Source organism: Oncorhynchus tshawytscha, unplaced genomic scaffold (genome assembly GCF_018296145.1).
Source record: "Oncorhynchus tshawytscha isolate Ot180627B unplaced genomic scaffold, Otsh_v2.0 Un_contig_4862_pilon_pilon, whole genome shotgun sequence".
Classification (NCBI taxonomy): Eukaryota; Metazoa; Chordata; class Actinopteri; order Salmoniformes; family Salmonidae; genus Oncorhynchus; species Oncorhynchus tshawytscha.
In genome coordinates, this window is record NW_024609599.1 from 201,505 (window position 1) to 217,624 (window position 16,120).

The 16,120-nt window shown below is 50.4% G+C and overlaps 1 protein-coding gene across 1 annotated transcript in view; it reads right to left on the reverse strand.

The window, feature by feature from the left end:
- LOC121845242 (A-kinase anchor protein 13-like) overlaps positions 1–16,120 on the reverse strand; it is a 46,083-nt gene that overhangs the window by 28,301 nt on the left and 1,662 nt on the right. Inside the window, 5 exon segments of the mRNA XM_042316155.1 lie at positions 104–229; positions 1,000–1,250; positions 6,646–6,765; positions 6,768–6,791; positions 13,299–13,414. Coding sequence (XP_042172089.1) covers positions 104–229; positions 1,000–1,250; positions 6,646–6,765; positions 6,768–6,791; positions 13,299–13,395 — 618 coding nt within the window. The 5' untranslated portion in view covers positions 13,396–13,414.

Genomic DNA, 16,120 nt, shown 5'->3' on the forward strand with positions numbered 1-16,120 from the left:
CAACAGTTAGATGACTAGACACAGAGATGATATGTGATATTGGTTTAGCTGATGTCTAATGATAATGGATGCTGTAAATGAGTAGTGGACGGTAAGTGCTTACCCTGATGAAGGCCTGGAAGCGTTTGTCTTTGGAGTGCAGCTCCTTGTAGATGTTTACGGCCTCGTTGTGGCGGCTGCAGAACTTCCCGTAAACTCTCTTCATAATCGCTGCTTTGGTCCCTGAGAACTGAAAAACAGCAACATGATATGTGTTACGTTTCCCCTGTTTCTGTTTTTTGGGTTTGTATTTGTGTGTTTCAGGAAAGGGCTTCCTTGGATTCCAAGCAGCTGATTGGTCTGCCCCATTGCTAATTGGCGCTCTGACCCCGCCCTCTCGTCAGGGGATACAGTTGTCTTCAATTACCGACGCTTTCTGCAGCTTTAAAAGCCAGTGTTCCTTTGTTAGGAAAAGAGAGCTTCTTCGTATGTAGGGTTGGTATAAGTTGTATGTGCTGTGTTGGTTGTAGGGTTGGTATAAGTTGTATGTGCTGTGTGGTTGTAGGGTTGGTATAAGTTGTATGTGCTGTGTGGTTGTAGGGTATAAGTTGTATGTGCTGTGTTGGTTGTAGGGTTGGTATAAGTTGTATGCGCTGTGTTGGTTGTAGGGTTGGTATAAGTTGTATGTGCTGTGTTGGTTGTAGGGTTGGTATAAGTTGTATGTGCTGTGTTGGTTGTAGGGTTGGTATAAGTTGTATGCGCTGTGTTGGTTGTAGGGTTGGTATAAGTTGTATGCGCTGTGTTGGTTGCAGGGTTGGTATAAGTTGTATGTGCTGTCCTTCCAGGACCTCTTCAACTGTCTCTATAATGTGGTGTAGAGAGACACCAGGAGCTCCTCAACTGTTTCTAGGTGGTGTGTGGGGGAGGATGTTGTTGTGTTCTGTTCTGTTCTGTAGTGTGATGTTCTGTGGTGTTCTGTAGTGTGGTGTTCTGTAGTGTGGGCTCTCTCCCTCCTCTAACCTGTGTCTCCAGGATGTCTCCTATCTTGTTGATGATGAATCCTCCGTCCTCCCCCTCCTGCTGGCTCTCTCTCTTCCTCTCCAGGAGACGTGTCAGGAAGGAGGTGTGGAGGTCCAGGAGCTCCCCCAGGGCAGGGAACAGCCTGTCTACTGTCTGAGGTTCCAGCTGCAGCTCCTTCACCAGACCCTTACTGTACACCTCCATCATGATCAGCAGGGTCCTCACGTGGTGCATCTCTGTCTGCATCAACTCTGGAGGGGGAGATACAGGGAGGGGTAAAGGTTAGGAGGGGGAGATACAGGGAGGGGTAAAGGTTAGGAGGGGGAGATACAGCCTCCAGTATTTATGCTGCAGTAGTTTTGTGTCGGGGGCTAGGGTCAGTTTGTTATATCTGGAGTACCTCTCCTGTCCTATTCGGTGTCCTGTGTGAATCTAAGTGTGCGTTCTCTAATTCTCTCTTTCTCTCTCGGAGGACCTGAGCCCTAGGACCATGCCCCAGGACTACCTGACATGATGACTCCTTGCTGTCCCCAGTCCACCTGGCCGTGCTGCTGCTCCAGTTTCAACTGACCTGAGCCCTAGGACCATGCCCCAGGACTACCTGACATGATGACTCCTTGCTGTCCCCAGTCCACCCGGCACAGCCAGAAGAGGACTGGCCACCCCACATAGCCTGGTTCCTCTCTAGGTTTCTTCCTAGGTTTTGGCCTTTCTAGGGAGTTTTTCCTAGCCACCGTGCTTCTACACCTGCATTGCTTGCTGTTTGGGGTTTTAGGCTGGGTTTCTATACAGCACTTTGAGATATCAGCTGATGTACGAAGGGCTATATAAATAAATTTGATTTGATACAGGGAGGGGTTAAAGGTTAGGAGGGGTTAAAGGTTAGGAGGGGAGATACAGGGAGGGGTTAAAGGTTAGGAGGGGGAGATACAGGGAGGGGTTAGGAGGGGGAGATACAGGGAGGGGTTAGGAGGGGAGATACAGGGGGGAGTTAGGAGGGGGAGAGGGAGGGGGAGATACAGGGAGGGGTTAAAGGTTAGGAGGGGGAGATACAGGGAGGGGGAGGGGTTAGGGGGAGATACAGGGAGGGAGGGGTTGGGAGGGAGATACAGGGAGGGGAGGGGGTTAGGAGGGGGAGATACAGGGAGGGTTAAGGGGTTAGGAGGGGGAGATACAGGGAGGGGGAGGGGTTAGGGGGGGAGATACAGGGAGGGGTTAAAGGTTGGGAGGGGAGATACAGGGAGGGGTTTAGGAGGGAGATACAGGGAGGGGGAATAAGGGAGGGGTTAGGAGGAGGGGGAGATACAGGGAGGGAGGGGTTAGGAGGGGGAGATACAGGGGGAGGGGAGGGGTTAGGAGGGGGAGATACAGGGAGGGGTTAAGGGTTAGGAGGGGGAGATACAGGGAGGGGAGGGGGTTAGGGAGGTTAGGAGGGGGAGATACAGGGGAGGGTTAAAGGTTAGGAGGGGGAGATACAGGGAGGGAGGGGAGGGGGAGATACAGGGAGGGGTTAGGGGGGGAACAGGGAGATACAGGGAGGGGTTAGGAGGGGAGATACAGGGGAGGGGGGGGAGGGAGGGAGGGAGGGAGGGGAGATACAGGGAGGGGTTAGGGAGTGGGAGATACAGGGAGGGATACAGGGAGGGGGAGATACAGGGAGGGGGAGGGAGGGAGATACAGGGAGGGAGGGGTTAGGAGGGGAGATACAGGGAGGGGTTAGGGGGAGATACAGGGAGGGAGGGGGGTTAGGAGGGGGAGATACAGGGGGGTTAGGGAGGGGAGATACAGGGAGGGGGGAGGGGTTAGGAGGGGGAGATACAGGGAGGGAGGGGTTAGGAGGGGGAGATACAGGGAGGGAGGGGTTAGGAGGGGAGATACAGGGAGGGGTTAGGAGGGGGAGATACAGGGAGGGAGGGGTTAGGAGGGGAGATACAGGGAGGGGGGGAGGGGGGGAGGAGGGGGGGAGATACAGGGAGGGAGGGGTTAGGGGGGAGATACAGGGAGGGAGGGAGGGGAGGGGAGGGAGATACAGGGAGGGAGGGAGGGGTTAGGAGGGGGAGATACAGGGAGGGAGGGGTTAGGAGGGGGAGATACAGGGAGGGAGGGGAGGGGGGAGATACAGGGAGGGAGGGGTTAGGAGGGGGAGATACAGGGAGGGGAGGGTTAGGGGGGGAGATACAGGGAGGGAGGGGTTAGGAGGGGGAGATACAGGGAGGGAGGGGTTAGGAGGGGGAGATACAGGGAGGGAGGGGTTAGGAGGGGAGATACAGGGAGGGAGGGAGGGGGGAGGGAGGGGAGATACAGGGAGGGAGGGGTTAGGAGGAGGGGGAGATACAGGGAGGGAGGGGGAGATACAGGGAGGGAGGGGGAGGGGTTAGGAGGGGGGAGATACAGGGAGGGAGGGGTTAGGAGGGGGAGATACAGGGAGGGAGGGTTAGGAGGGGGAGATACAGGAGGGAGGGTTAGGAGGGGGAGATACAGGGAGGGAGGGAGGGGTTAGGAGGGGGGGAGATACAGGGAGGGGGTTAGGAGGGGGAGATACAGGGAGGGAGGGGGTTAGGGAGGGGGAGATACAGGGAGGGAGGGGGGTTAGGAGGGGAGATACAGGGAGGGAGGGGTTAGGAGGGGGAGATACAGGGAGGGAGGGAGGGTTAGGAGGGGGAGATACAGGGAGGGAGGGAGGAGGGGAGATACAGGGAGGGAGGGGTTAGGAGGGGGAGATACAGGGAGGGGAGGGGTTAGGAGGGGGAGATACAGGGAGGGAGGGGTTAGGAGGGGGAGATACAGGGAGGGAGGGGTTAGGAGGGGGAGATACAGGGAGGGAGGGGTTAGGAGGGGGAGATACAGGGAGGGAGGGGTTAGGAGGGGAGATACAGGGAGGGAGGGGTTAGGAGGGGGGGAGATACAGGGAGGGAGGGGTTAGGAGGGGAGATACAGGGAGGGAGGGGTTAGGAGGGGAGATACAGGGAGGGAGGGGTTAGGAGGGGGAGATACAGGGAGGGAGGGGTTAGGAGGGGGAGATACAGGGAGGGAGGGGTACAGGGAGGGGAGGGGAGATACAGGGAGGGAGGGGTTAGGAGGGGAGATACAGGGAGGGAGGGGTTAGGAGGGGGAGATACAGGGAGGGAGGGGTTAGGAGGGGGAGATACAGGGAGGGAGGGGTTAGGAGGGGGAGATACAGGGAGGGAGGGGTTAGGAGGGGAGATACAGGGAGGGAGGGGTTAGGAGGGGGAGATACAGGGAGGGGGGAGGGGTTAGGAGGGGGAGATACAGGGAGGGAGGGGTTAGGAGGAGATACAGGGAGGGAGGGGTACAGGGAGGGAGGGGGGGGGGAGATACAGGGAGGGAGGAGGGGGTTAGGAGGGAGGGGGAGATACAGGGAGGGAGGGGTTAGGAGGGGAGATACAGGGAGGGGGGGTTAGGAGGGGAGATACAGGGGGAGGGAGGGGTTAGGAGGGGGAGATACAGGGAGGAGGGGTTAGGAGGGGGAGATACAGGGAGGGGGGGTTAGGAGGGGAGATACAGGGAGGGTTAGGAGGGAGGGAGATACAGGGAGGGAGGGAGGGGTTAGGAGGGGGAGATACAGGAGGGAGGGGTTAGGAGGGGGAGATAGGGAGGGGTTAGGAGGGGGAGATACAGGGAGGGAGGGAGGGGTTAGGGAGGGGGAGATACAGGGAGATACAGGGAGGGGAGGGTTAGGGAGGGGGAGATACAGGGAGGGAGGGGTTAGGAGGGGAGATACAGGGAGGGAGGGGTTAGGAGGGGGAGATACAGGGAGGGAGGGGTTAGGAGGGGGAGATACAGGGAGGGAGGGGTTAGGAGGGGGAGATACAGGGAGGGAGGGGTTAGGAGGGGGAGATACAGGGAGGGAGGGGTTAGGAGGGGGAGATACAGGGAGGGAGGGGTTAGGGAGGAGATACAGGGAGGGAGGGTTAGGAGGGGGAGATACAGGGAGGGAGGGGTTAGGAGGGGGAGATACAGGGAGGAGGGGTTAGGAGGGGAGATACAGGGAGGGAGGGGTTAGGAGGGGGAGATACAGGGAGGGAGGGGTTAGGAGGGGAGATACAGGGGGAGGGAGGGGGGTTAGGAGGGGAGATACAGGGAGGGAGGGAGGGGGGTTTTAGGAGGGGGGGAGATACAGGGAGGAGGGAGATACAGGGGGAGGGGTTAGGAGGGGAGATACAGGGAGGGGGGAGGGGTTAGGAGGGGTTTTAGGAGGGGAGGGAGGGAGGGGTTAGGAGGGGGAGATACAGGGAGGGGAGGGGGAGATACAGGGAGGGAGGGGTTAGGAGGGGAGATACAGGGAGGGAGGGGGGAGAAACAGGGGGAGGGAGGGTTAGGAGGGGGAGATACAGGGAGGGGTTAGGAGGGAGAGAGGGGTTACAGGGAGGGAGGGGTTAGGAGGGGGAGATACAGGGAGGGGTTAGGAGGGGAGATACAGGGAGGGAGGGAGGGAGGGGTTAGGAGAGGAGATACAGGGAGGGAGGGGTTAGGAGGAGAGGGAGGGAGGTAGGGAGGGTTAGGAGGAGAGATACAGGGAGGGAGGTAGGGAGGGAGGGTTAGGAGGGGGAGATACAGGGAGGGAGGTAGGGAGGGTTAGGAGGGGGGCAGGGAGGATACAGGGAGGGATAGGGAGGGGGTTAGGAGGGAGATACAGGAGGGGGAGGGAGGAGGGAGGGAGGGGTTAGGGGAGAGGGGGCAGGGAGGGAGGGGTTAGGGAGGGGGGAGGGAGGGGGGTTAGGGAGGGGGGGAGATACAGGGGGGAGGGAGGGAGGGGTTAGGAGGGGGGGCGACAGGGAGGGAGGGAGGGGTTAGGAGGGAGGGCGATACAGGGAGGGGTTAGGAGGGGGAGATACAGGGAGGGGTTAGGAGGGGTTGGGAGATACAGGGAGGGGTTAGGAGGGAGAGATACAGGGAGGGGAGATACAGGGAGGGGTTAGGAGGGGGAGATACAGGGAGGGGTTAGGAGGGGGAGATACAGGGAGGGGTTAGGAGGGGGAGATACAGGGAGGGAGGGAGGGGTTAGGAGGAGGAGATACAGGGAGGGAGGGAGGGGTTAGGAAGGGGAGATACAGGGAGGGAGGGGTTAGGGAAGGGGAGATACAGGGAGGGGTTAGGAAGGGGAGATATGGAGGGGGAGGAGGAGGGGTTAGGAGGAGGAGATACAGGAGGGGGGAGGGGGGTTAGGAAGGGGGAGATACAGGGAGGAGGGAGGGGTTAGGAAGGGGGAGATACAGGGAGGGGTTAGGAAGGGGAGGAGAGGGGAGATGGAGGAGAGATACAGGGAGGGAGGGGTTAGGAGGGGAGAGATACAGGGGAGGGAGGGGTTAGGAGGGGAGATACAAGGAGGGAGGAGGGGTTAGGAGGGGGAGAGATACAGGGAGGGAGGGAGGGGGTTAGGAGGGGGAGATACAGGGAGGGAGGGAGGGGTTAGGAGTGGTAGGTACAGGGAGGGAGGGGTTAGGAGTGGTAGGTAGTGTAGCAGTGGTAGGGTAGCAGTAGCAGTGGTAGGGTACTGTAGCAGTGGTAGGTGTGGAGCAGTGGTAGGTGATGTGGAGCAGTGGTAGGTGATGTAGCAGTGGTAGGTACTGTAGCAGTGGTGGTAGGTACAGTAACAGTGGTAGGTAGTGTAGCAGTAGTAGGTACCGTAGATGACTTCCTGTCTCTTGATGACATCCTTCTTCAGATGTTTGAGGAAGTTGCTGTTCATAACGTTGCTCCAGGAGTCTGCCTCCAGCTCTTTCAGGTCTTCCTCAAACTCCCCATCAGCTGACTGTCAATCATCTCTGTGCCTAGATTATGAAACACAACACTCAGATAGCATTCACAGGTATTTATCTAGACATTATCGTAGACACTATAATCCAGACACATTTACGGGAGCAATTAGGATTGTGCCTCGCTCAGCTCGGGTATTCGAACCAGCGACAAGCTATAGTAGTGGTCTGGTCTATAGTAGTGGTCTGGTCTATAGTAGTGTTCTGGTCTGGTCTATAATAGTGTTCTGGTCTACAGTAGTGTTCTGGTCTATAGTAGTGTTCTGGTCTGGTCTATAGTAGTGTTCTGGTCTGGTCTATAGTAGTGTTGTGGTCTGGTCTATAGTAGTGTTGTGGTCTGGTCTATAGTAGTGTTGTGGTCTGGTCTATAGTAGTGTTGTGGTCTGGTCTATAGTAGTGTTGTGGTCTGGTCTATAGTAGTGTTGTGGTCTGGTCTATAGTAGTGTTGTGGTCTGGTCTATAGTAGTGGTCTGGTCTATAGTAGTGGTCTGGTCTGGTCTATAGTAGTGGTCTGGTCTATAGTAGTGGTCTGGTCTGGTCTATAGTAGTGGTCTGGTCTGGTCTATAGTAGTGGTCTGGTCTATAGTAGTGGTCTGGTCTATAGTAGTGGTCTGGTCTGGTCTATAGTAGTGGTCTGGTCTATAGTAGTGGTCTTCCGGTCTATAGTAGTGTTCTCCCCATCAGTAGTGGTCTGGTCTACAGTCAGTGGTCTGGTCTATAGTTGTTCTGGTCTATATAGTAGTGGTCTGGTCTATAGTAGTGTTCTGGTCTGGTCTATAGTATTGTTCTGGTCTATATTAATGTTCTGGTCTAAAGTAGTGGTCTGGTCTATAGTAGTGGTCTCGTCTATAGTAGTGTTCTGGTCTGTCTATAGTAGTGTTCTGGTCTATAGTAATGTTCTGGTCTAAAGTAATGTTCTGGTCTAAAGTAGTGTTCTGGTCTATACTAGTGTTCTGGTCTGGTCTATAGTAGTGGTCTGGTCTATAGTAGTGGTCTGGTCTATAGTAGTGGTCTGGTCTGGTCTATAGTAGTGTTCTGGTCTATAGTAATGTTCTGGTCTATAGTAGTGTTCTGGTCTATAGTAGTGTTCTGGTCTATAGTAGTGTTCTGGTCTATAGTAGTGTTCTGGTCTATATAGTGTTCTGGTCTATAGTAGTGTTCTGGTCTGGTCTATAGTAGTGTTCTGGTCTGGTCTATAGTAGTGGTCTGGTCTATAGTAGTGGTCTGGTCTATAGTAGTGGTCTGGTCTATAGTAGTGTTCTGGTCTATAGGAGTGGTCTGCTCTATAGTAGTGTTCTGGTCTATAGTAGTGTTCTGGTCTGGTCTATAGTAGTGTCTTCTGGTCTGGTCTATAGTAGTGTTCTGGTCTGGTCTATAGTAGTGTTCTGGTCTGGTCTATAGTAGTGGTCTGGTCTATAGTAGTGTTGTGGTCTGGTCTATAGTAGTGGTGTGGTCTGGTCTATAGTAGTTCTGGTCTGGTCTATAGTAGTGTTCTGGTCTGGTCTATAGTAGTGTTCTGGTCTATAGTAGTGGTCTGGTCTATAGTAGTGTTCTGTAGTGGTCTGGTCTGGTCTATAGTAGTGGTCTGGTCTGGTCTATAGTAGTGGTCTGGTATGGTCTATAGTAGTGGTCTGGACTGGTCTATAGTAGTGGTCGGGTCTATAGTAGTGTTCTGGTCGGGTCTATAGTAGTGTTCTGGTCTATAGTAGTGTTCTGGTCTATAGTAGTGTTCTGGTCTATAGTAGTGTTCTGGTCTGTGTTCTGGTCTATAGTAGTGTCTGGTCTATAGTAGTGTTCTGGTCTGGTCTATAGTAGTGGTCTGGTCTATAGTAGTGGTCTGGTCTATAGTAGTGTTCTCTGGTCTATAGTAGTGTTCTGGTCTGGTCTATAGTAGTGGTCTGGTCTATAGTAGTGGTCTGGTCTATAGTAGTGGTCTGGTCTATAGTAGTGTTCTGGACTGGTCTATAGTAGTGTCTGGTCTGGTCTATAGTAGTGGTCTATAGTAGTGGTCTGGTCTATAGTAGTGGTCTGGTCTGGTCTATAGTAGTGTTCTGGTCTATAGTAGTGTTCTGGTCTAAAGTAGTGTTCTGGTCTATAGTAGTGTTCTGGTCTGGTCTATAGTAGTGGTCTGGTCTATAGTAGTGGTCTGGTCTATAGTAGTGGTCTGGTCTGGTCTATAGTAGTGTTCTGGTCTGTTCTGGTCTATAGTAGTGTTCTGGTCTATAGTAGTGGTCTATAGTAGTGTCTGGTCTATAGTAGTGTTCTGGTCTATAGTAGTGTTCTGGTCTGGTCTATAGTAGTGTTCTGGTCTGGTCTATAGTAGTGTTCTGGTCTATAGTAGTGGTCTGGTCTATAGTAGTGGTCTGGTCTATAGTAGTGTTCTGGTCTATAGTAGTGGTCTGGTCTATAGTAGTGTTCTGGTCTATAGTAGTGTTCTGGTCTGGTCTATAGTAGTGTTCTGGTCTGGTCTATAGTAGTGTTCTGGTCTGGTCTATAGTAGTGTTCTGGTCTGGTCTATAGTAGTGGTCTGGTCTATAGTAGTGTTCTGGTCTGGTCTATAGTAGTGTTGTGGTCTGGTCTATAGTAGTGTTCTGGTCTGGTCTATAGTAGTGGTCTGGTCTGGTCTATAGTAGTGTTCTGGTCTATAGTAGTGGTCTGGTCTATAGTAGTGTTCTGTAGTGTTCTGGTCTGGTCTATAGTAGTGGTCTGGTCTGGTCTATAGTAGTGTTCTGGTCTGGTCTATAGTAGTGGTCTGGACTGGTCTATAGTAGTGTTCTGGTCTATAGTAGTGTTCTGGTCTATAGTAGTGTTCTGGTCTATAGTAGTGTTCTGGTCTATAGTAGTGTTCTGGTCTATAGTAGTGTTCTGGTCTGGTCTATAGTAGTGTCTGGTCTGGTCTGGTCTATAGTAGTGTTCTGGACTGGTCTATAGTAGTGGTCTGGTCTATAGTAGTGGTCTGGTCTAGTGGTCTGGTCTATAGTAGTGGTCTGGTCTATAGTAGTGTTCTGGACTGGTCTATAGTAGTGGTCTGGTCTGGTCTATAGTAGTGGTCTGGTCTGGTCTATAGTAGTGGTCTGGTCTGGTCTATAGTAGTGGTCTGGTCTGGTCTATAGTAGTGTTCTGGTCTGGTCTATAGTAGTGGTCTGGTCTATAGTAGTGTTCTGGTCTGGTCTATAGTAGTGGTCTGGTCTATAGTAGTGTTCTGGTCTGGTCTATAGTAGTGTTCTGGTCTGGTCTATAGTAGTGGTCTGGTCTATAGTAGTGTCTGGTCTGGTCTATAGTAGTGGTCTGGTCTGGTCTATAGTACTGGTCTGGTCTATAGTAGTGTTCTGGTCTATAGTAGTGGTCTCGTCTATAGTAGTGTTCTGGTCTAAAGTAGTGTTGTGGTCTGGTCTATAGTAGTGGTCTGGTCTATAGTAGTGGTCTGGTCTATAGTAGTGGTCTGGACTGGTCTATAGTAGTGGTTGGGTCTATAGTAGTGTTCTGGTCTATAGTAGTGTTCTGGTCTATATTAATGTTCTGGTCTAAAGTAGTGGTCTGGTCTATAGTAGTGGTCTGGTCTATAGTAGTGTTCTGGTCTGTCTATAGTAGTGGTCTGGTCTATATAGTAGTCTGGTCTGGTCTATAGTAGTGGTCTGGGTCTATATCTGGTAGTGTTCTGGTCTGGTCTATAGTAGTGTTCTGGTCTATAGTAATGTTCTGGTCTAAAGTAATGTTCTGGTCTAAAGTAGTGTTCTGGTCTATAGTAGTGTTCTGGTCTATAGTAGTGTTCTGGTCTGGTCTATAGTAGTGTGGTCTGGTCTATAGTAGTGGTCTGGTCTATAGTAGTGTTCTTCTGGTCTATAGTAGTGTTCTGGTCTATAGTAGTGTTCTGGTCTATAGTAGTGTTCTGGTCTATAGTAGTGTTCTGGTCTATAGTAGTGTTCTGGTCTATAGTAGTGTTCTGGTCTATAGTAGTGTTCTGGTCTGGTCTATAGTAGTGTTCTGGTCTGGTCTATAGTAGTGTTCTGGTCTGGTCTATAGTAGTGGTCTGGTCTATAGTAGTGTTCTGGTCTATAGTAGTGTTCTGGTCTATAGTAGTGTTCTGGTCTATAGTAGTGTTCTGGTCTGGTCTATAGTAGTGGTCTGGTCTATAGTAGTGTTCTGGTCTGGTCTATAGTAGTGTTCTCGTCTATAGTAGTGGTCTGGTCTATGGTAGTGGTCTGCTCTATAGTAGTGTTCTGCTCTGGTCTATAGTAGTGTTCTGGTCTGGTCTATAGTAGTGGTCTGGTCTATAGTAGTGTTCTGGACTGGTCTATAGTAGTGGTCTGGTCTATAGTAGTGTTCTGGTCTGGTCTATAGTAGTGGTCTGGTCTGGTCTATAGTAGTGGTCTGGTCTGGTCTATAGTAGTGGTCTGGTCTATAGTAGTGTTCTGGTCTGGTCTATAGTAGTGGTCTGGTCTATAGTAGTGTTCTGGACTGGTCTATAGTAGTGGTCTGGTCTGGTCTATAGTAGTGGTCTGGTCTATAGTAGTTGTCTGGTCTCGTCTATAGTAGTGGTCTGGTCTGGTCTATAGTTGTGTTCTGGTCTATATTAGTGGTCTGGTCTATAGTAGTGGTCTGGTCTATAGTAGTGTTCTGGTCTAAAGTAGTGTTCTGGTCTATAGTAGTGTTCTGGTCTATAGTAGTTTTCTGGTCTATAGTAGTGTTCTGGTCTGGTCTATAGTAGTGTTCTGGTCTGGTCTATAGTAGTGTTCTGGTCTATAGTAGTGTTCTGGTCTGGTCTTTAGTAGTGGTCTCGTCTGTTGTAGTGTTCTTGTCTGGTCTATAGTAGTGTTCTTGTCTGGTCTATAGTAGTGGTCTCGTCTATAGTAGTGTTCTGGTCTAAAGTAGTGTTGTGGTCTGGTCTAAAGTAGTGTTGTGGTCTGGTCTATAGTAGTGTTCTGGACTGGTCGATAGTAGTGGTTGGGTCTATAGTATTGTTCTGGTCTGGTCTATAGTAGTGTTCTGGTCTAAAGTAGTGTTCTGGTCTATAGTAGTGTTCTGGTCTATACTCGTGTTCTGGTCTGGTCTATAGTAGTGGTCTGGTCTGGTCTATAGTAGTGGTCTGGTCTATAGTAGTGTTCTGGTCTGGTCTGGTCTGGTCTATAGTAGTGTTCTGGTCTGGTCTATAGTAGTGTTCTGGTCTATAGTAGTGTTCTGGTCTGGTCTATAGTAGTGTTCTGGTCTTTAGTAGTGTTCTGGTCTGGTCTATAGTAGTGGTCTGGTCTATAGTAGTGTTCTGGTTCTGTTCTGGTCTATAGTAGTGTTCTGGTCTATAGTAGTGTTCTGGTCTATAGTAGTGTTCTGGTCTATAGTAGTGTTCTGATCTGGTCTATAGTAGTGGTCTGGTCTATAGTCGTGGTCTGGTCTATAGTAGTGTTCTGGTCTGGTCTATAGTAGTGGTCTGGTCTATAGTAGTGGTCTGGTCTATAGTAGTGTTCTGGTCTATAGGAGTGTTCTGGTCTGGTCTATAGGAGTGTTGTTCTGGTCTATAGGAGTGTTCTGGTCTGGTCTATAGGAGTGTTCTCCTATAGTAGTGTTCTGGTCTGGTCTATAGTAGTGTTCTGGTCTGGTCTATAGTAGTGTTCAGTCCTATAGTAGTGTTCTGGTCTATCCCTCTAGTGGTGTGGGGGCTGTGCTTTGGCAAAGTGGGTGGGGTTATATCCTTCCTGTTTGGCCCTGTCTGGGGGTGTCCTCGGATGGGGCCACAGTGTCTCCTGACCCCTCCTGTCTCAGCCTCCAGTATTTATGCTGCAGTAGTTAATGTGTCGGGGGGCTAGGGTCAGTTTGTTATATCTGGAGTACCTCTCCTGTCCTATTCGGTGTCCTGTGTGAATCTAAGTGTTCTCTAATTCTCTCTCTCTAACCAGAAACTCTCTCTCTCTCTCTCTCTCACGAACCACTCTCTTTAATCAGGGCAAGGTGTCGTCTCTCTCTCTCTCTCTCTCTCTCTCTCTCTCTCGGAGGACCTGAGCCCTAGGACCATGCCCCAGGACTACCTGACATGATGAATCCTTGCTGTCCACCTGACCGTGCTGCTGCTCCAGTTTCAACTGTTCTGCCTTATTATTATACGACCATGCTGGTCATTTATGAACATTTGAACATCTTGGCCATGCTCTGCTATAATCTCCACCCGGCACAGCCAGAAGAGGACTGGCCACCCCTCAGAGTCTGGTTTCTTCCTAGGTTTTGGCCTTTCTAGGGAGTTTTTCCTAGCCACCGTGCTTCTACACCTGCATTGCTTGCTGTTTGGGGTTTTAGGCTGGGTTTCTGTACAGCACTTTGAGATATCAGCTGATGTACGAAGGGCTATATAAATAAATTTGATTTAGTAGTGTTCTGGTCTATAGTAGTGTTCTGGTCTGGTCTACAGTAGTGGTCTGGTCTAAAGTAGGGAACTAAACAGGAAATAGTGTGCCATTTGAAATGCATTTAAAGACACAAAGCATGTTAGTCATTCTATCCATAGCTGTTGAGAGAGATTAGTAACCTACGAACCTTCGTCTGTGAGTGACTCTGTAGATTCATTGACCAGGTTGGTCTTGCACAGAGAGTCAGTAGAATGGGACAGGTACCGCAGACCCTTGATAGGCATGTCATCAAACACCTGGTGACTGGAGAGAGGAAACAGAGAGAGAGGACATAGAGAGAGAGGACAGAGAGTCAGTAGAATGGGACAGGTACCGCATACCCTTGATAGGCATGTCATCAAACACCTGGGAGCTCATTTTATTAATATTAGAAGCTATTCTAAAAAATACTACTAGTGTAAACTCCAAATAACTTCACAGATCTTCATTGTAAAGGGTTTAAACACTGTTTCCATGCTTTTTCAATTAACCATAAACAATTAATGAACATGCACCTGTGGAACGGTCGTTAAGACACTAACAGCTTACAGATGGTTGGCAATTAACGTCACATTTATGAAAACTTAGGACACTTAGGAGGCCTTTCTACTGACTCTGAAAAACACCAAAAGAAAGATGCCCGGGGTCCCTGCTCATCTGCATGAACGTGCCTTAGGCATGCTGCAAGGAGGCATGAGGACTGCAGATGTGGCCAGGGCAATAAATTGCAATGTCCACACTGTGACACACCTAATACGGCGCTACAGGGAGACAGGACGGACAGATGATCGTCCTTGCAGTGGCAGACCACGTTTAACAACACCTGTACAGGATTGGTACATCCAAACATCACACCTGCGGGACAGGTACAAGATGGCAACAACAACTGCCCGAGTTACACCAGGAATGTACAATCCCTCCATCAGTGCTCAGACTGTCTGCAATAGGCAAAGAGAGGCTGGACTGAGGGATTGTAGGACTGTTGTAAGTCAGGTCCTCACCAGACATCACCGGCAACAACGTCGCCTATGGGCACAAACCCACCATCGCTGGACCAGACAGGACTGGCAAAAAAGTGCTCTTCACGGACGAGTCACTGTTTTGTCTCACCAGGGGTGATGGTCGGATAAGTGTTTATCGATGACAGAATTGAATGCCGGGGCGGTAGTCATTTAGTTCAGTTATCTTTGCCTTTGTGGGTACAGGTACAAATGGTAGCCATCTTGAAGCATGTAGGGACAATAGACTGGGATAGGGAGCGATTGAAAATGTCTGTAAACGCACCGTAAACACACCAGCCACACATGCTCTGAGGACGCGGCTAGGGATGCCATCTGGGACAGCAGCCTTGTGAGGGTAAACACATTTAAATGTTTTACTCACGTCAGCCATGGGGAAGGAAAGGGGTGGGGACGCAGTCCTTGTTAGCGGACCGGGATTGTGGCACTGTATTATCCTCAAAGCGGGCAAATAAGTTGTTTAGTTTGTCTTGAAGCGTGACGTCGGTTTCCGTGACGTGGCTGGTTTTCTTTTTGTAGTCCGTGATTTCCTGTAGACCCTACCACATACTTCTCGTGTCTGAGCCATTGAATTGTGAATCCACCTTGTTGCTGTACTGGCATTTCACTTGTTTGATTGCCTTGTGGAGGGAGTACCTACACTGTTTATATTCAGTCATATTTCCAGATCTCTTTCCATAGTTAAATAAGGTGGATCACGCTTTCAGTTTTGTGCGAATGCCGCCTTCCATCCACGGTTTCTGGTTAGGGTAGGTTTTAATAGTCACAGTGGGTACAACATCTCCAATGCACTTCTTTATAAATGTCAGCATATAGGTCGATGTTGTTCTCTGCGGCTGAGCGGAAAATATTCCAGTCCGTGTGATCAAAACAATCTTGAAGCGTGGCTTCCATTGGCTTCCAATGTTGAATGGTTCTCGTCACTGGTACACCCTGTTTGAGTTTCTACCTATAGGACGATAGGAGCAAGATGGCGTCGTGGTCGGTTTTGCTGAAGGGAGGCGGGGGAGGGCTTTGTAAGCATCGCGGAAGTTTTGCCCTTGCATGTTGCATAATCAATATGTTGGAGGAATTTAGGTAGACTTGTTCTCATATTTGCTTTGTTAAAATCCCCAGCTACAGCTAATGCAGCCTCAGGATATCTGGTTTCCAGTTTCCAGTCCAGTGAAGTTCCGTATTGTCCGCCTTGCTGGCTGCTTGAGGGGGAATCAGCTGTGACTATAACGGAAGAGAATTCTCTTGGTAGGTAAAATGGCCAGCATTTGATTGTAAGGAATTTGGGTGAGCAGAAGTACTTGAGTTCCTGAATGTTGTTATGATTACACAATGAGTCGTTAATCATAAAGAATACACCCAAACCGTTCTTCTTGCCAGACAGGTGTTCATCTCTGTCGGCACGATGCATGGAGAAGCCCAGTGGCTGAACCGATTCCAACAACATATGTTTCCGTGAAGCAGAGAATGTTACAATCCCTGATGTCTATCTTAGCATTTATGAACATTTGAACATCTTGGCCATGTTCTGTTATAATCTCCACCCGGCACAGCCAGAAGAGGACTGGCCACCCCTCATAGCCTGGTTCCTCTCTAGGTTTCTTCCTAGGTTTTGGCCTTTCTAGGGAGTTTTTCCTAGCCACCATGCTTCTACACCTGCATTGCTTGCTGTGTGGGGTTTTAGGCTGGGTTTCTGTACAGCACTTTGAGATATCAGCTGATGTAAGAAGGGCTATATACATCCATTTGATTTGATAAATACTAATTGTTCTCAGCATCAGTGCTCGTCCATGACTTTGACTATTTGCATTTCAAAGCACCCCTAATGAACCATGTGGTCAACATCAGCCGTTTACATCTGGTGGGAATATACAACGCCGTACCATGAAATACAACGGCACAACCAAAAATAGGCTAAGAAAACCACTTTGCCCAGACTGAAGTAGAGGTGCCAGTG